Source organism: Myxine glutinosa, chromosome 10 (assembly GCF_964187855.1).
Source record: "Myxine glutinosa chromosome 10, kmMyxGlut1.1, whole genome shotgun sequence".
Classification (NCBI taxonomy): Eukaryota; Metazoa; Chordata; class Myxini; order Myxiniformes; family Myxinidae; genus Myxine; species Myxine glutinosa.
Genome location: NC_136270.1, coordinates 54,697,276 through 54,716,848, shown reverse-complemented (window position 1 = coordinate 54,716,848; position 19,573 = coordinate 54,697,276). Strand labels below are relative to the sequence as shown.

The window sequence follows — 19,573 nt, the reverse complement described above, 5'->3', positions numbered from 1 at the left end:
GCTTGCAGAATTCCCAGGCTTGCAGACTTCCCAGGCTTGCAGACTTCCCAAGCTTGCAGACTTCCCAAGCTTGCAGACTTCCCAGGCTTGCAGACTTCCCAAGCTTGCAGACTTCCCAAGCTTGCAGACTTCCCAGGCTTGCAGACTTCCCAGGCTTGCAGAATTCCCAGGCTTGCAGACTTCCCAGGCTTGCAGACTTCCCAGGCTTGCAGACTCCCCAGGCTTGCAGACTTCCCAGGCTTGCAGACTTCCCAGGCTTGCAGACTTCCCAGGCTTGCAGACTTCCTTTCTGGTCGCAGTCAACGTGTGGCCCTGAATGGAATTCTCTCATCTCCCCTTCCTGTTTGGCTGGAGTTCCCCAAGGTAGTGTTCTGGGCCATGTGCTTTTTCTGGTCTTCATCAATGATCTCTCTGACTCTCTGGAAAATTCTCTCTATCTCTTTGCTGATGACTCCATTCTCTGCTGCTCCATTCCTCATCCCTCACATCGGCAGTCTGCAGCCTCTTCACTCTCTGCAGACCTGGACAAAATCAGACTGGTCAAACAAGTGGAACATGTCTTTCAATCCTGACAAATCTCACACTCTTACTATGTCTCTCCGAAAAGATCAACTGGACAACCCTACCCTCCCATCTACTTTCTCAACAATCCTCTCCAAGAAGTTCTGTCACTCAAGCTTTTGGGTCTCACTATCTGCCATGATCTTTCCTGGGAAAAACACATTTCCAAGCTGGCCTCCAAAGCCAGTCGCCGACTGGGCATCCTCCATCGTGCGAAGTCCTTCCTTGGCACACCTGAACTCCTCACCACATACAAGGCTTTCATCCGCAGCTCAATGAAATACTGCTCTCCCCTCTGGGCTGGTGCACCTGTCTCACACCTAGCTCGGCTTCACGCTGTTGAAATCAAAGCATTCAGAATCAATGGAATCTCGCACGATGAAGCTAACTCTGAGGGCCTTTCACTTACTCACCGCAGGCAGGTTGGTGGTCTTTCTGTCTTCTCCCGACTCCTCTCCGGCCTTGCTCCCCCAGCTCTGTCTGTGCTCTGTCCCCCAAATATTCCTGCAGGACACACAAGATCTCCCAGCAACCCTCTTCTGGTGAAACTGCCAAAATCTAGGCTCTCTGCTCACCTTCAGTCCTTCATTCCTCTTTTCTCCCGCCTTTGGAACAAACTCCTACACTTCTCTTCAATCCCTCTCCTCCCTCCAGGTCTTTAAAACAGCTGTTCACCACCATCTCTTATCTTCCCCCATCCAAAACCTTGATCTTTTCTACCCCCGTTAATTCACCCCAAATCCACCTCTTTCAATCCCCAACTTATTTCCAGAAATTCCTAGAAGTGTTAATTTGCTTTCTACCGTGTACCCCTTCTCCCCCAGCCCTCCCCCTTCCACAGATCTACCGACGTCCCTGTTCTCCACTGTTGTTGTGCTTGTGTGCTTCCTTCTCTCCCCCTCTTGTCTCCCGCTCCCTTCATTGTATGTTTTATGTGTCTGTGCATGTTTTCATGTCCAATGTGTTCGCTCTTACACGAGCCTCGATTCTGTACACACACACACACACACACACACACACACACACCAAAAAAAATTTAAACATTAAAAACAATTAAAAAGGGCTGGTGGCGATGGTATGCCAGTTACCGAGATGATCCGCAGCTGGAAAATTGGCTCCCTGGTTCTCACGCCGTCATGCTTGGGAGGAGGAGAGGCGTGACCGGCTAAGTGGGGGGCGTGGCTTCTTCACAGCATGAGCAGTCTAACTGGGTGTCATTCTGTGATGGGCTCCTGGGGCATCTCCTCCACCTTCCTGAGTTGCCCCCACCTTTATACCCTCGGCCTGTGTGTCAAGGATGATGTGCTATGGCTTCCCGCTCCTTTAACCTCGGCCGCTACTCGGCCGGGTGGGCTGAGAAACTCCTCTGTGAATCCGCACACCGGAGCTCTGATGTAAGCTGTGTGCCTGCCTCCCTACTTGATAGTCGAGTGATCCGGTTACGACGGCTTTTCTGCATTTGCCGCCAAAACCTGCACCACAAACAAGACCGACATTTAATACAGATTACGCAGGGCAGAATGGTAAAAATGTGGTCAAAAGGATTGATGATCATTTTAGATACAAACATGGGGATGGGTAAACTTCGCCTAACTTGACATAAAAGTGACACATATCTAATATCACAATTAATTACTTGATGCTTATGGTAGATATTAACTTTAAGCAGGAAATAGCTACTCTTATTATAAGCATTATTAACGCCTCAGAGTCATTCTACAATAGTATATGGTAAGTAGTATATGCACATGGCATCAGCACACGCACTACAAAGCACATTGATGTGATGGGACAGGTACACTATATGGCCAAAAGTATGCGGACACCCCTTCGAATTAGTGGATTCGGCTGTTTCAGTCACACCCATTGCTGACAGGTATATATAATCAAGCATACAGCCATGCAATCTCCATAGACAAACATTGGCAGTAGAATGGGCCATACTGAAGAGCTCAGTGACTTTCAACGTGGCACCGTCAAAGGATGCCACCTTTCCAACAAGTCAGTTCGTCAAATGTCTGACCTGCTAGAGCTGCCCCGGTCAACTGTAAGTGCTGTTATTGTGAAGTGGAAACGTCTAGGAGCAACAACAGCTCAGCCGCAAAGTGGTAGGCAACACAAGCTCACAGAACAGGACTGCCGTGTGCTGAAGCGCGTAGCACGTAAAACTTGTCTGTCCTCGGTTGCAACACTCACTACTGAGTTCCAAACTGCCTCTGGAAGCAACATCAGCACAACAACTGCTCCTCGGGAGCTTCATCAAATGGGTTTCCATGGCCGAGCAGCCGCACACAAACCTAAGATCACCATGCACAATGCCAAGCGTTGGCTGGAGTGGTGTAAAGCTCATCGCCATTGGACTCTGGAGCAGTCGAAATGCATTCTCTGGAGTGATGAATCACGCTTCACCACCTGGCAGTCCGACGGACGAATCTGGGTTTGGCGGATGCGAGGAGAACGCTACCTACCCGAATGCATTGTGCAACTATAAAGTTTGGTGGAGGAGGAATAATAGTCTGGGGCTGTTTTTCATGGTTCGGGCTCAGCCCCTTAGTTCCAGTGAAGGGAAATCTTAACGCTTCAGCATACAACGACATTCTACACGATTGTGTGCTTACAACTTTGTGGCAACAGTTTGGGGAAGGCCCTTTCCTGTTTCAGCATGACAATGCCCCTGTGCACAAACCGAGGTCCGTACAGAAATGGTTTGTCGAGATCGGTGTGGAAGAACGTGATTGGCCTGCACAGAGCCCTGACCTCAACCCCATCGAACACCTTTGGGATGAATTGGAACGCCGACTGCGAGCCAGGCCTCATCGTCCAACATCAGTGCCCGACCTCAGTAATGCTCTTGTGGCTGAATGGAAGCAAATCCCCGCAGCAATGTTCCAACATCTCGTGGAACGCCTTCCCAGAAGAGTGGAGGTTGTTATAGCAGCAAAGGGGGGACCAACTCCATATTAATGCCCATGATTTTGGAATGAGATGCTCGATAAGCACATATGGGTGTGATGTTCGGTGTCCACATACTTTTGGCCATGTAGTGTATGTCCGTGTCGGTGCAGCAAGGGATCGAATACCTTGAGAAATAAAGGGCAGGTTGTGGTGGACACGATGGCTCGCTGGCGCGATGACATCATTCCGCGCACCAGGAGGGCATCGGCCACGCCCGAGGGGTAGGCTTGGCCTCGGAATATACACGGGGCACACAGTCCCGAGCACGGCAGTGCTATAGTTTGACCCTTTGAATAAAGACGCTTGTATTTACATCGTTGTTGCTTCCCTTATTGGCAAGACAAGTCGCGCGCATAGCACCGCGCCACATTGGTGACCTCGACTAGTTCAGCCGACGCTGAACTACAGAACGCGCCATGACGAGCAGCAACGCGGTCGCGGTGAAACTCCCCGAGTTTTGGGAAGCTCAGGCGAAGATATAGTTTATGCAGGCAGAAGCCCAGTTTCGGCTTCGTGGCATAACGGCGGACGAGACGCGCTATTTCCACGTCATCGCCGCCCTCGGGCCCAGCACGGCCGCCCGAGTCGTGTCCCTCCTGCGGAACCCACCGGCCGACCACAGGTACGGGGCGCTCAAGCGTCGCCTCATCGCCACGTTCGGCCTCACAGAGGACGAACGGGCCGACCGTCTCCTGGACCTTCCCGACCTCGGCGACACGCGACCATCGGTCCGAATGGACCACATGCTGTCGCTACTGGGGGACAAAGCACCGGATTTATTATTCCGGGCGCTCTTTTTACGCCCGCTGCCGGCCCAGGTACACCTCGCGTTGGCCGGTTCCAACATAAAGGAACCCCGCGCGCTGGCCGTCGAGGCCGACAAGTTTTTCGCGGCGTGTGACATGCGGGCGAGCTTCGGTGCGGCCGTCGCGGATCCCGGGGCTGACACTGATGCTGATGCACCACACCTCGTGGATCTCGAGGCTGATGCACACCGCGTGGCCGCCGCCACGCCCCGCCCACCACCACTGCGAAAACCGCGGCCGCCGCCTTCATCGCAAACCTGGTGCCATTTCCACGCCAGGTTTGGCCACAAGGCGAGGAATTGTCGCCCGCCGTGCTCCTTCGGCAAGTCGGGAAACTGCCAAGCCGGCGCTCGGTAGCGGCCCTGAGCGTCGGCCATTCCGGCAGCCTTCTTTTTATAATGGACACCTTGTCCGGGCGCCGCTTCCTATGCGACACTGGTGCACAGGTGAGCGTTATCCCTGCCTCTACGTCCAACAAGCGAACCACGGGCTGGGGCCCCGCATTGCTTGCCGCGAACGGAACACCCATACGCACATTCGGGAAGTGCTGCCTCTCCCTGCGGTTCGGAGGGCAACGCTTCACGTGGACGTTCGTAACCGCTGGTGTCCCCATGGCATTGCTCGGTGCGGACTTCCTCTGTGCAAACGGGTTGTTGGTAGATGTGAAGAACAGACGCCTAGTCCAGGCTGAAACGTTCAGCTCGCTTGCTTGCGCGCTGAGCAGCTCGTTGAGCGGCTCACTGAGCGGCTCACCGAGCGGCTCGCCAAGCGGTTTGCTGAGCGGTTCGGTCCCGGCGAGGTTAGTTTGTACGCTTCCGGCAGCGGACGAGTTCACCCGCCTCCTCGCCAAGTTCCCGGCCCTCACGCGGCCCACCTTCTCGGCGGTGGCCGTAAAGCATGGTGTGGAACATCACATACCCACCGTCGGGCCACCGGTCTACGCCTGGGCCCGCCGCCTCGAACCAACGAAGCTTGCGGTGGCGAGAGCGGAGTTCGCTATGCTGGAGCGGCTGGGCATCGTGTGGCGCTCCAAGAGTGCCTGGGCGTCGCCGCTACACATCGTGCCGAAGCCTGGCGGGGGATGGCGGCCGTGCGGGGACTACCGCCGCCTCAACAATGCCACCACCCCCGACCGTTACCCGGTCCCCCACATCCAGGACTTTTCCGCCCGGTTGGCGAACATGTCCTGCTTTTCGAAGGTGGACCTCATACGTCTGTCTCTTTCGTCTATGTCTTTCGTAGCGGATTTCGTCTATGTCTACCTGGACGACATCCTCGTCGCAAGCGCATCCTGTGAAGAGCACCTCCGCCATCTCCGCACGCTCTTCAAACGCCTGGGCCAGCATGGCCTGATCGTGAACCCCGCCAACTCCTCTCTGGCCTTGCCCCCCCAGCCCTCTCTGGGCTCTGTCCCCCAAATATTCCTACAGGTCGCACAAGATCTGCCTGCAACCCTCTTATGGTTAAACTGCCAAAATCAAGACTTTCTGCTCACCTTCACTCCTTCATTCCTCTTTTCTCCCGCCTCTGGAACAAACTCCCTCACTCTCTTCAATCCCACTGCACCCTCCAGGTCTTTAAAACAGCTGTTCACCACCATCTCTTATCCTCCCCCATCCAAAACCTTGATATTTTCTACCCCCGCTAATTTCGGTCCCCTTGTGTTTTATACCTCTCCCCCCCGCCCTCCCCCTCCCACGCCTCCTGCCCCCAAGTCCTCTCCCTCCCACACTTCTCCCTGCTCTCAAATGTTGTGGTTGTGTGCTTCCCCTTCTCTCCCCATCTTGTCTTCCGCTCCCTCTTTTTGTGTGTTTTGTTTGTCTGTTTGATTTGTTTGTGAAATAAATGTTAGCTCTTTCACGAGCCTCGATTCAGTATACAAAAAAAAATTAAAAAAATAAAAATAAAAATAAATACGTGGCTACCACCAGGTCCCCGTCAGGCCGGAGGACATGCCGAAGACGGCCGTCATTACGCCATTCGGCCTCTTTGAATTCCTTCGGATGCCCTTCGGTTTGAAGAATGCGGCTCAGGCGTTCCAACGTCTGATGGACAGCGTCTTGCGCGACCTGGATTTCGTCTATGTCTACCTGGACGACATCCTCGTCACAAGCGCGTCCTGTGAAGAGCACCTCCGCCATCTCCGCACGCTCTTAGAACGCCTGGGCCAGCATGGCCTGATCGTGAACCCCGCCAAGTGCCGGTTCGGCGTCGCCGAGATCGACTTTTTGGGGCACCACGTCACCAGGCACGGGGCCATCCCCTTACCAGCAAAGGTGGAGGCGGTCAAGGGGTTTCCGCGCCCCCGCACGATCAAGAGGTTCCAGGAGTTCCTGGGCATGGTAAACTTTTACCACCGTTTCCTGCCCCGCATCGCCCAGCTCCTGCGCCCCCTGCACGAAGCCCTCCGGGGGAAGCCGGGCAAAGGTGACGTCGCTTGGACCGAGCAGATGGACGCGGCGTTCGCGGGCGCAAAGCTCGCCCTGGTTAACGCCACCATGCTCGCGCACCCGGCGCCCGATGCACCGATCGCCCTCACCACCGACGCGTCGGACTACGCGGTGGGCGCGGTTCACGAGCAATGGGTGCGTGGAGCTTGGCAACCGCTGGCGTTTTTCAGCCGGCAGCTCCGCCCGCACGAACGCCGGTACAGTACCTTCGACCGCGAGTTGCTCGGGCTTCACCTGGCGGTCAGGCACTTTCGCCATCTGCTCGAGGGCCGTGCGTTCACGGCCTTTGTTGACCACAAGCCCCTGGTCTTCGCGATGGCCAAGGTCACCGAGCCGTGGTCGGCCCGGCAGCAACGTCACCTCGCGGCTGTGTCCGAGTACACAACGGACATCCGACACGTCGCGGGGAAGGACAACCCGGTGGCGGATTGCCTTTCCCCGTCCGTCGCCCACGCGGTCCACCACGGGATCGACTATGCCCGGATGGCGGAGGACCAGACCACCGACCCCGACGTCCAGGCCTTGCGGACCGCCGTCACGGGCCTCCGCGTCACCGAGGTGCCGTTCGACGGCGCGGGCACAGCCCTCTTGTGCGATGTCTCCCTCGGGCGGCCTTGCCCCATCGTGCCCTCGGCGCCGGGTTTTTGACGCCATCCACGGCCTGTCCCACCCGGGCACGAAGGCCTCCCAGAGGCTGGTCGCCGACAAGTTCGTCTGGCATGGCCTCCGGAAGGTCGTCCGCGATTGGACCAGGACGTGCCTCGCGTGCCAGCGCGCGAAGGTGCACCGCCACACCCAGGCCCCGTTGGCCCCGTTTACGGTGCCCGAACGTCGGTTCGACCACGTTCACGTGGACTTGGTGGGACCTCTGCCCCCCTCGCGGGGTTTCACCCACGTCCTCACCATGGTGGACCACACCACCCAGTGTCCGGAGGCCGTGCCTTTGGCGGCGACAACGGCGGCGGACGTCGCGCAGGTGTTCATCGCCACCTGGGTTGCCCGGTTCAGCGCCCCCTCAGACATCTCGTCCGACCGCGGCCCCCAGTTCACCTCATAGCTCTGGGGGGCGGTCGCGCGGGGGCTCGGTGTCCAGCTGCACCGTACCATGGCCTATCACCCCCAGACCAACGGCCTGTGCGAGCGGTTCCACCGCTCCTTAAAGGCTGCGCTCCGGGCCACCCTCCGCGACGGCGGCTGGGTCGACAAGCTCCCCTGGGTCCTGCTGGGCCTCCGGACGGCGCCCAAGGACGACCTGCGCGCATCCGCGGCGGAGTTGGTGTTCGGACAACCGCTGCGGGTGCCGGGCGAGTTCCTCCCCGACTCCACGGCACCATGGTCCGCGGCGCAGCAGCGCTCCGCGCTGCAGGAGACCGCCCAGAGGTTCGCCTCGGTGCCGACGGCGCACCACGGGCACCCGCCAACGCACGTCGCCCCGGAGCTTCGCACGGCGGAGTACGTGTTCGTCCGACACGACGCCCACCGGACACCGCTGCGGCCCCCGTACGACAGGCCCTTCCGCGTGCTGGAGACCGGGGTGAAGCACTTCACCCTGGACATCGGTGGTACTCCTGACCGCGTTTCCGTGGACCGCCTCAAACCGGCCACCTCGACGTGAACCACACCCACCAGTGGCTCAGCCCCCGCGTCGGGGCCGCCCCCCGGCACCACCCAACCCCGCCGGCACGCCGCCCCCCGGCCCCGCACCCATCCCAGGGGCAGCCGGTGGCATCCCGGCATCCCAGACGCCACCAGCCGCCAGAGGGCGCTTCCGCCGGGTCATCCGTTTGCCCCGCAAACTGACCGTTCAGGTGCGCGGGAATTCTGGGGGGGGGGGGGGGGGGGGGGCGCGTGTGGCGGACACGATGGCTCGCTGGCGCGATGACATCATTCCGCGCACCAGGAGGGTGTCGGCCACGCCCGAGGGGTAGGCGTGGCCTCGGGATATACACGGGGCACACAGCCCCGAGCACGGCAGTGCTATAGTTTGACCCTTTGAATAAAGACGCTTGTGTTTACATCGTTGTTGCTTCCCTTATTGGCAAGACAAGTCGCGCGCATAGCACCGCGCTACAAGGTGAAGATTCATCAATTTGTTTGGTTTTCTAGAAAATAAAGGCCCACTTGGACCTCGCATTACCCTCGTACACCTTGCATCTTGCATCTCTAAGGTTAAATTACTCACGGGCCACGACTCTATTCTAATGTCTCCTTGTAAAATGGAATATATTGTTACGGACCTGTAACAAACCTGGCAAACTGCCCAGTGCGGTTTGCAATGGAGACTTGGAGGGGATGTAGCTGGAAATGGAGATTTTGGGAATGGGAATGAAAGGGATTCTCTCTTGTTTCACTTGGTGCAATGGAGTGTCATTTTAATGGAAGACAAAGCCTTAACCTAATACACAGAATAAGGAAAGAAACTACTGAACAGGGATATTATAGTGTCCTTCATGTATGCTTTATGGAACTAACTACGGGAACACCCTTTGACCTTTATACAACAGACTGGAGGCAGGAGGGTCCAGAATAAAGCAATAATAATAAAAAAAACACACAATAAAAAAACACAATCCTCATATCCAAAACACTATTCATTAATATTATGATCCATTCACGTCACATCCCGTTGCCTGTAGACTCGTCCATCTTCGAGGTAAAGGGCATAACCACACCTGTGGTGGTGGTTATAGACCACGATTACGAATGGTCGAATATATATATTGATTGGCAAGGTTGGAAACTAGATTAACATCCCTAGATAAGACTCAGAGGAAATTTGTCAACGTTAGACGGTTGTAAATAGGATAGCCAGCTTAAAATCCCTCTTCAAAAAGCGTACTTTACGATGCAGCACCCTCTGCCTGAAATGCACCAGAACGGCAATTTCCTCGGATCCGATACATGTCCATTACCTCAGGAAATAATGCGAGGACGTGGAGATAAAACAATTCATAGGTGTCTTACAGATAGCTTGACAAATAAGGGGTCATCTATTTATTACGTATGCGGAGAAGAGTAACGAGGGGAATGCGACCCATCATGGCGCATGCGCACACCGATACCAGATTTAATAAATCCGTCAGTTAACAACTTCATGTCATCAGGGGAATCAAAGGGGGTTTCTTTCACAAATGTGCGAAAAATGAAAACGCGGAAATATATAAATATAAAATTTATTTAATAGAAAATTAAAATATATTTTACTCACTGAGTTGAGGGAAAGGAAAGATATTCGAGGCGGGAGTTCGCATTTCCGTCACATTTGTGTATATTATCAATATATAACGCCCGAAGTACAAAAAAAAGGTATTATTTTTATTACTGTAGCAATCAATGTATGAATCCATCATAATATTTATATTACCAGAGGCTTGATAATTGATATCGTTCTATTCTCGAACCTTCCGCCTTTACTCTGCGCATGCGCAGTACCGAATCTTCGCCAACATGCAGGGTGGTCCTGTCATGGTTCTGAGTAAGCGCTTTTGTACAAAATGGGCTTGAATTGCGAGGGAAACATCAAATGTAGCAATGATGACTGATTATATGATACCGTTTTCGTGTGTTTTAGGCCAGAACACGAAGCGCGAGTCCGGACGCAAGGTCCAGCTCGGAAACATCAATGCAGCAAAGGTGAGGCCTAGTCACGTTGTCCTGCCTGAAGCGCTCCACGCTAGCCGAGTCCCGCTCGCGGTGCACGTGTTCTCTTTTTATCATTCGACACGTGTATTTCACCGGGACTTTGACATCTGAGTGTCTCCCTCGCTGATAATGGTGTAAACTGTACGAACAGGGGTAACGTGTTAAAACATGCCGGTCTTGTAGGCAATAGCATGTTCGATTCCACGTGTTTGAGCATCGATTTCGCCGTTAACACTTGACGTGTAACAACATGTGTGTCGCCTTTCCCCGCTACCCCACTTAACTCCACCTCATCTACTTAACCTCGTCCATTTTCCCACTCATATTCCTCCTCTTTCCCCCTCCCGAGCCTCCCGAGTGATTTTTTTTTTTTTTTTTTTTTTTTGTATACAGAATCGAGGCTCGTGAAAGAGCTAACATTTATCACACAAACAAATCAAACAGACAAAATATATAAAAAGAGGGAGCGGTCGACAAGATGGGGAGAGAAGGGGAAGCACACAAACACAACATTTGAGCGCAGGGACATCGGGAGAGGAGGCGTGGGAAGGGGGGGTTGAAGTATAAAACACAAGGACACCAAGGACTTCCAGGAAAGAAGTTGGTATTTCAAAAAAGTGGATTTGGGGTGAAATTAGCGGGTGTAGAAAAGATCAAGGTTTAGGATAAAGGAAGATGAGATGGTGGTGAACAGCTGTTTAAAAGACCTGGAGAGAGGAGTGGGATTGAAGAGAGTGAGGGAGTTTGTTCCAGAGGTGAGAGAAGAGACGAATGAAAGAGTGGAGGTGAGCAGAGAGTCTTGATTTTGGCAGTTTAACCATAAGAGGGTTGCTGGCAGATCTTGTGCGACCTATAGGAATATTTGGGGGACAGAGCCCAGAGAGAGCTGGGGGGGGCAAGGCTGGAGAGGAGTTGGTAGAAGACAGAAAGACCACCAACCTGCCTGCGGTGAGTAAGTGAAACGCCCTCGGAGTTAGCTTCATCGCGGGAGATTCCAACGATTCTGAACGCTTTGGTTTCACCAGCGTGAAGACGAGCTAGGTGTGAGGCAGGAGCACCAGCCCAGAGGGGAGAGCAGTACTCCATTGAGCTGCGGATGAAAGCCTTGTATGTGGTGAGGAGCTCAGCCTCAGGTGTGCCAAGGAAGGACTTCGCACGACGGAGGATGCCCAGTCGGCGACTGGCTTTGGAGGCCAGGTTTGAATTGTGGTTTTCCCAGGAAAGATCATGGCAGATAGTGAGACCCAAAAGCTTGAGTGACAGAACTTCTTGGAGAGGATTATTCAGAAAGTGGATGGGAGGGTTGTCCAGTCGGTCTTTTCGGAGAGACATCGTAAGTGTGCGATTTGTCAGGATTGAAAGACATGTTCCACTTGTTTGCCCAGTCTGTGATTTTGTCCAGGTCTGCAGAGAGTGAGGAGGCTGCAGACTGCCGATCTGAGGGATGAGGAATGGAGCGGCAGAGAGTGAGGAGGCTGCAGACTGCCGATCTGAGGGATGAGGAATGGAGCGGCAGAGAGTGGAGTCATCAGCAAAGAGATAGAGAGGATTTTCAAGAGAGTCAGAGAGATCATTGATGAAGACCAGAAAAAGCATCGGGCCCAGAACACTGCCTTGGGGAACTCCAGCCTGAACAGGAAGAGGAGATGAGAGAAACCCATTCCACTCCACTCCCCCAACCCTCCACTCCCCCAACCCTCCACTCCTCCAACCCTCCACTCCTCCAACCCTCCACTCCTCCAACCCTCCACTCCTCCAACCCTCCACTCCCCCAACCCTCCACTCCCCCAACCCTCCACTCCCCCAACCCTCCACTCCCCCAACCCTCCACTCCCCCAACCCTCCACTCCCCCAACCCTCCACTCCCCCAACCCTCCACTCCCCCAACCCTCCACTCCCCCAACCCTCCACTCCCCCAACCCTCCACTCCCCCAACTCCCCCAACCCTCCACTCCCCCAACTCCCCCAACCCTCAACTCCCCCAACCCCTATTATTAAACATCATCAATTAGAATCTAATGATTTAAGAAAAATATGTTCCTACTTAAAGATGTGTGTGTAGTTTGGGTTGTATATTCTTCACCCGAAAACCACCTTCACCCACTTCCCCAACCTCCGGCTCCACTCCCCCAACCCTTTACTCCCCCAACCCGCCACTCCAACCCTCCACTCCTCCAACCATCCACTACCCCAACCCTCCACTCCTCCAACCATCCACTCCCCCAACCCTCCACTCCCCCAACCCTCCACTCCCCCAACCCTCCACTCCCCCAACCCTCCACTCCCCCAACCCTCCACTCCCCCAACCCTCCACTCTCGCAACCCTCCACTCTCGCAACCCTCCACTCCCCCAACCCTCCACTCCCCCAACCCTCCACTCCCCCAACCCTCCACTCCCCCAACCCTCCACTCCCCCAACCCTCCACTCCCCCAACCCTCCACTCCCCCAACCCTCCACTCCCCCAACCCTCCACTCCCCCAACCCTCCACTCCCCCAACCCTCCACTCCCCCAACCCTCCACTCCCCCAACCTTCCACTCCCCCAACCCTCCACTCCCCCAACCCTCCACTCCCCCAACCCTCCACTCCCCCAACCCTCCACTCCCCCAACCCTCCACTCCCCCAACCCTCCACTCCCCCAACCCTCCACTCCCCCAACCCTCCACTCCCCCAACCCCCCACTCCCCCAACCCCCACCAGTCCACTCCGTAACCTCCACCCAACCCAGCCATAAATACAACAAACAAATTAATTTTTTCTTTTTCACATCCTTTTGATATCCCTGAGCTTATTGCACTGTTGTCATCCCTACTCATCCTTCCCTCCAGGAAATGAAGACGTTGTTACTCAGTTACGGATTAATTTAATATGGTGAACTCAAGTAGCGCAGGCATGATGGGCCGAATGTCCTTCTCCATCAAAGTCACTTCTTGTACTGTTCCATAACCCCCTTTCCGTTCAACTAATCTTGTCATTCATGTATTAATGTCGATGTTTTCCAATGAGCCTGCGTCTCTTCTAAAAGGAAAGCATGTGCAGTGTAGTTTTGATTCACACATATGAACTACCCTGTTTCAGCTCTCGTAGAGATTTTCTCTCTCTTGATTTTCTAGAAACGATGTGGACCTGCATTGTGATACGTGATCATGTGTGGTCTTACTTTATACTGTTGACCAAACTGTCACGATGACCCTTTGTTTTGCTTGCAGATGATTGCTGATGTTATCCGGACATGTTTGGGTCCAAGAGCGATGATGAAGGTGGGACTTTGTTACCCTTTGACAAGAATTGGTTGTGTAGTTAAAATGAAACTACATACAGTACTTTGTTTGTCCGATACTTGTATGAGAGCAGACCCTGGTCATTGACTTGGATTTGGATCGTGGTCTTTTGGGGACTCATCCACACAGCTGCAAATGCACCATTAATTTATACTTGGAGTGTTTAGATTTTAATTGCTCTCAAAATAAATCGTCTCATAAATCGTACACTTTCTAAAATCCAATCTCACCCCTCCCCTCCAAATCTTCCCCATAACCCCTCCCCTCCAAATCTTCCCCATCACCCCTCCCCTCCAAATCTTCCCCATCACCCATCCCTTTCAAATCTCCCCCCTTGCCCCCTCCCTCCTAAACTACCCCCTCACCCCTCCCCGCCAAGACGCCCCTCGCCCCTCCCCTCCTAGACTCCTCCCTCACCCCTCCCCTCCAAATCTCCCCCATATCCCATCCCTTTCAAATCCCTCCCCTTGTCCCTTCCCTCCCAAACTCCCCCCTCACCCCTCCCCTTCAAATCTCCCCACCCTCATTGCTTCTCAATTTCCCCCCTCTCACTCCTCCTCAAAGCGTCCTCCCCGCTTCTTCCCCCTTCCAACTCTCACCTCCATCTCCCCCAACCTTCTGCCTCGCTCTTCCCCCTCCTCAAATAACACCTCATTGTGCCTCACCCAATCACCATCAAACCTTTTGTCCGCCCCATCCTGCCCTTTCTCCGAGCTATTCTGAAATCTCTGACACACCTTCAACAGCTCTCCCTACCTCTTCCACCTCTTCCACATCTTACCCTACCCCTCCTCCCCCCTGTTCTGTATCTGATGCTCCCCCTTCCTCTTCATTAACGGTATGGACCTCAAACATCCGGGGCCTTCGTTCAAACTTAACTGATCTCTCCATACAGGTTGCTTCTGTCAAACCAGACGTGATCTGCTTAACAGAAACTTTCCTCCTTTATGATGTCTCTGATTCCTTAGTATCTCTCCCGGGCTACTCCCTCCTCCGGTATGATAGACCTGAGCCTCGTCCTGGAGGTGGGGTTGCTATCTTTATCAAAAACTCTCTTCCTCACTCGCCCTGCACTGCACTCTCTCCACCTCACCCCCAGGAATACCTCTGGCTACGGCTTCCCCTTCGCTCCCACCTCTTGTTCATATGTGTGTTGTACCGTCCACCAAACAGTGATGACTCCATCTACATCTCGCTGTCTGATAATATGGACCAACTTCTATCTACTCATCCCAACTCTCTCTTCCTCATATGTGGTGATTTCAACTGTCATCATGCCAGTTGGCTGGGTGTGGGTACCTCTCTCACCAGCCATGGCTCCTCAGCAAAGGACTTCTGCGACTCACTGGGACTGACACAATCTGTCAATTTCCCGACCCGGATCTCAGTCAACGGAACATCTTCTCTTCTGGACTTGGTTATGACTAACTTCCCTGAAAATGTCTGCTGCTCTTCTTCTGCTCCAATCGGATCATCTGATCATGTCCTTGTTAAAGTGGACATCTCTCTGACCATCCTCAGGGAGCCTGCTCAGCGTCGACGAGTCTGGCATTTCACTCAGGCCAACTGGCACGGTCTTCAAGCAGCCATCAATCATCTGGACTGGTCTCCCATCTCGACCACCTCTGACATCAACTCATCCTGGGAATTCTTCCAAAGTAAATTGCTCTCTCTCATGCACAGATTTATCCCATCTCGTCTTCAGTTGTCATACCCTTCCTCCCGTCCATGGTACACGGAATCTTGTGGTGAGGCTGTTGCCCAGAAACAACTTGCCTTCGTCTCCTGGAAAGCAAATCCAACGGAAGGAAATCTCATTTCCTTTCAGAAAGCCCGAAACAAGTGTGTGTCCACCCTCAGGAGAGCTAGGAAACAATATCTCTCCGTTCTCAAGACCGAACTCTCTTATCTGTCTCCCTTTTCCAAATCCTGGTGGCGTCTGGTCAAATCCGTTTCTGGTGTTTGTTCCCCCTCCATCCCCTCCCTTACCTCAAACGGCTACACAGCTGACTCCGCACGTGAAAAAGCTGAATGCCTCAACTCTGTGTTTGCCTCTAAATCTTGTGTCCCAAACCCATCCCTCTCTGTACCCACCATACCCAGTCGTACCCTGCTGCTCCTGGACTCGGTGTCCTTTCCTCCTGACAAGGTGGAAAAGTTTCTGTCAACCCTCGACTCTGATTCTGCAACTGGACCCGACGGCATCAGCCCACGGGTCCTAAAATCCTGCTCTGCCGCTCTATCTCACCCTCTCTCTGTTCTCTTCACCCTCTCTTTTGCTCAAGGTCAACTGCCATCTGCTTGGAAATCAGCCAACATCACCGCTTTGCACAAAAAAGGTGCAAAAACAGATCCTAGCAACTACAGACCAATCAGCCTTCTCCCAATTATCAGCAAAGTCATGGAATCCATCATTGCTTCGGATATGAAATCTTTCCTCTTCTCCAATGGCTTGATCTCTGATCATCAATTTGGTTTCAGACCAGGTCACTCGACTCTGGACATGCTGCTTCTGCTGTCTCAACAATGGATGGAGGTCCTCAATGCCAAACAGGAAATTAGAGCTGTCTCCCTTGACATATCACGTGCCTTCGACACGGTCTGGCACCCCGCTCTGCTCACCAAACTCTCCTCCTTTGGTATCCATGGAAATCTCCACGCATGGCTGGCGGACTTCCTCTCTAGTCGTCGTCAACGTGTGGCCCTGAATGGGTTTCTCTCATCTCCTCTTCCTGTTCAGGCTGGAGTTCCCCAAGGCAGTGTTCTGGGCCCCGTGCTTTTTCTGGTCTTCATCAATGATCTCTCTGACTCTCTTGAAAATCCTCTCTATCTCTTTGCTGATGACTCCACTCTCTGCCGCTCCATTCCTCTTCCCTCAGATCGGCAGTCTGCAGCCTCCTCACTCTCTGAAGACTTGGACAAAATCACAGACTGGTCAAACAAGTGGAACATGTCTTTCAATCCTGACAAATCTCACACTCTTACTCTGTCTCTCCGAAAAGATCGACTGGACAACCCTCCCATCTACTTTCTCAACAATCCTCTCCAAGAAGTTCTGTCACTCAAGCTTTTGGGTCTCACTATCTGCCATGATCTTTCTTGGGAAAACCACATTTCCAAGCTGGCCTCCAAAGCCAGTCGCCGACTGGGCATCCTCCGTCGTGCGAAGTCCTTCCTCGGCACACCTGAGCTCCTCACCACATACAAGGCTTTCATCCGCAGCTCAATGGAATACTGTTCTCCCCTATGGGCCGGTGCTCCTGCCTCACACCTAGCTCGGCTTCACGCTGTTGAAACCAAAGCTTTCAGAATTATTGGAATCTCCCGCGATGAAGCTATCTCTGAGGGCCTTTCACTCACTCACCGCAGGCAGGTAGGTGGTCTTTCTGTCTTCTACCGACTCCTCTCCGGCCTTGCACCCCCAGCTCTCTCTGTGCTCTGTCCCCCAAATATTCCTACAGGTCGCACAAGATCTGCCAGCAACCCTCTGATGGTTAAACTGCCGAAATCTCGGCTCTCTGCTCACCTTCACTCTTTCATTCCTCTTTTCTCCCGCCTCTGGAACAAACTCCCTCACTCCCTTCAATCCCACTCCTCCCTCCAGGTCTTTAAAACAGCTGTTCACCACCATCTCTTATCTTCCCCCATCCAAAACCTTGATCTTTTCTACCCCCGCTAATTCACCCCAGATCCACCTTGTTTGAAATTCCAACTTCTTTCCTGGAAGTCCTGGCAGTGTCCATATGTTTTATACCTCTCCCACCGCCCCCTTCCCTTGCCCCCCCCCCCCCCCCCCAAAGCCCTCGCCCTCTCTCAGATCTCTCGATGTCTCCATGTCTCTCGGTCCCTGCTCTCAAATGTTGTGTTTGTGTCCTTCCCCCTCTCTCCCCATCTTGTCTACCGCTCCCGATGTTATATGTTTTATGTGTCGGTTTGTCTTTCTGTGTGATTAATGTTCGCTCTTTCACGAGCCTCGATCTTGTATACACAAAAAAAAAAAAAAAAAAAAAAAAATGCTTTGCATGTTTCACGTTTCTGTACATATTCTTCAACTGACTGCAATAGCATTTTGTAAGGAATAAAGTGAGTGAGATATGATGATAAATATTTCCCTCCTGTTGGAAAGTCATCCCTCGTGGAGACAGAACACCCATGTTGGAGATATCATGATTATAAATATTGCCCTCCTTCATGGAGACTCGTCCTTCATGGAGACAACACCCATATGAGAGATTTCTTAAATATTTCCCTCCTGTTGGAGACTCATCCCTCATGGAGACAGGACACCCATGTTGGAGATATCATCTTACTATAATTCACCAAATGTCCATCCGTCTGTCTGTGTCTGTTGTCTGTCTGTTCGAAGGTACCGTAAAAACTGCTGAACCGATCGCAAAGATATTTTTGGTGGATAATCCTGGGATCTCCAGGAGTAAAATAGGCTATTTAGTTTTCCCAATTTCAGCTTTAGTCTCCAGCATTCTCAGGTTTGGACTCCCGCATAACATTCGCGTTCGCATAACGTTCATTGTTCTCATTGTGACGATGTTGCTTTCCCGGGTGCCGCGCGATCGGTGCAGCCGTTTGTGCGGCACCCGGGAAAGCAACATGTCTCCATCGATCTTGCCAAGGCCGTAACAGCTATCGGCTCGAAATCCTTTTAACTGTTGATTTGGTACAGTTACACATATCGGGAATTTGGTACACGTATCGGGTGTACATACGACATCGTGAATCGTGTTCACAATCGCTATCATCACGATCACAGTGTATCGATCACGATTTGAAACACGATGGAATAATATTTACCGATATGAACAGTGATGTGGCTTTTATTGAAATTCTAAAGATTCTCTTTAGATTTTGATGATTTGCGTGTGATATGATTCAACGGATGTTTATATGAATCGTTTAAAATAAAAAAAACCTTCAATTTCTGATATTTTGCCTTTTCATTTGGGCCTCCCAATTGAAGCCCCGCCCATAGGGCGGGTACCGTTGCAAGTGATTATAAATATTGCCCTCCTACATGGAGACTCGTCCTACATGGAGACTCGTCCTACATGGAGACAGAACACCTATGTTAGTGATATAATGATAAATATTGTGCTCCTGCCAGAGACTCGTCCTTCATGGAGACAGAACACCCATGTTAGAGACATCATCATGATAAATATTGCCATGCAGGCCTTGCTTTGTTGCATTGATGCAGCTGAGCGTGTTATCTTAATCTTCATGTGAGATGTCAAAATGTCCCTGACAGAACAGACACTTGCACTTAAAATTGTTAGGAATCATCATGTTCTTTTTATGCAGGGTAGTAACATTGGGTGAGGGTGTGTTTGTGTCACTGATGCAATGGCATCTGTAGGTTAGAGCAGGAATTTGTAATTTGTTGCAGGGTGCCGGCGTTGGATCTTTAACGTCCACCAAATAATGCCGGCAGATGGGACTCTCAGTTTGACGTACATCCGAGGGACGGCAACACATTGACGAAACACCGGGATGACAGTTTATAGCCGGGTCAGAATTTGAACCCAGGTTAGACAGCTTAGAGACGAGTGTGCGTGTACCGCCGGAGCCTATGCCATCCTGCCTGCCCATTGTAAGGAATCATTTTATTCTTTAACAGTAAAATCAAAGTTGTGTGCAGAACTTGTATTTTCTACAGTATCTGCACGCAGTGGGTGTAAACCTGGAGTTTGAAGTACATTAGTGATTACATCGCTTTTAAGCTGGAAGTTTGTTGGTACCTCTGCCACCAAAGGTGTATTTAGGTTATGTTTTCACTCATCTTTCTTTCTTTGTTTATCTGTCTGTTTGTGAACAGGATATCTCAAAAAGTTGTGGACAGATTCAGACAAAATTTGGTGGAGAG

At 52.6% G+C, this 19,573-nt stretch overlaps 1 protein-coding gene across 1 annotated transcript in view; it reads left to right on the top strand.

Moving 5' to 3' along the window:
• Positions 1 to 10,190: 10,190 nt before the first annotated feature.
• Positions 10,191 to 19,573, top strand: part of CCT3 (chaperonin containing TCP1 subunit 3) — a 48,369-nt gene continuing 38,986 nt past the window's right edge. Inside the window, exons 1-3 of the mRNA XM_068127688.2 lie at positions 10,191 to 10,247; positions 10,344 to 10,405; positions 13,624 to 13,674. Coding sequence (XP_067983789.2) covers positions 10,220 to 10,247; positions 10,344 to 10,405; positions 13,624 to 13,674 — 141 coding nt within the window. The 5' untranslated portion in view covers positions 10,191 to 10,219. The remainder of the gene's footprint in view (positions 10,248 to 10,343; positions 10,406 to 13,623; positions 13,675 to 19,573) is intronic.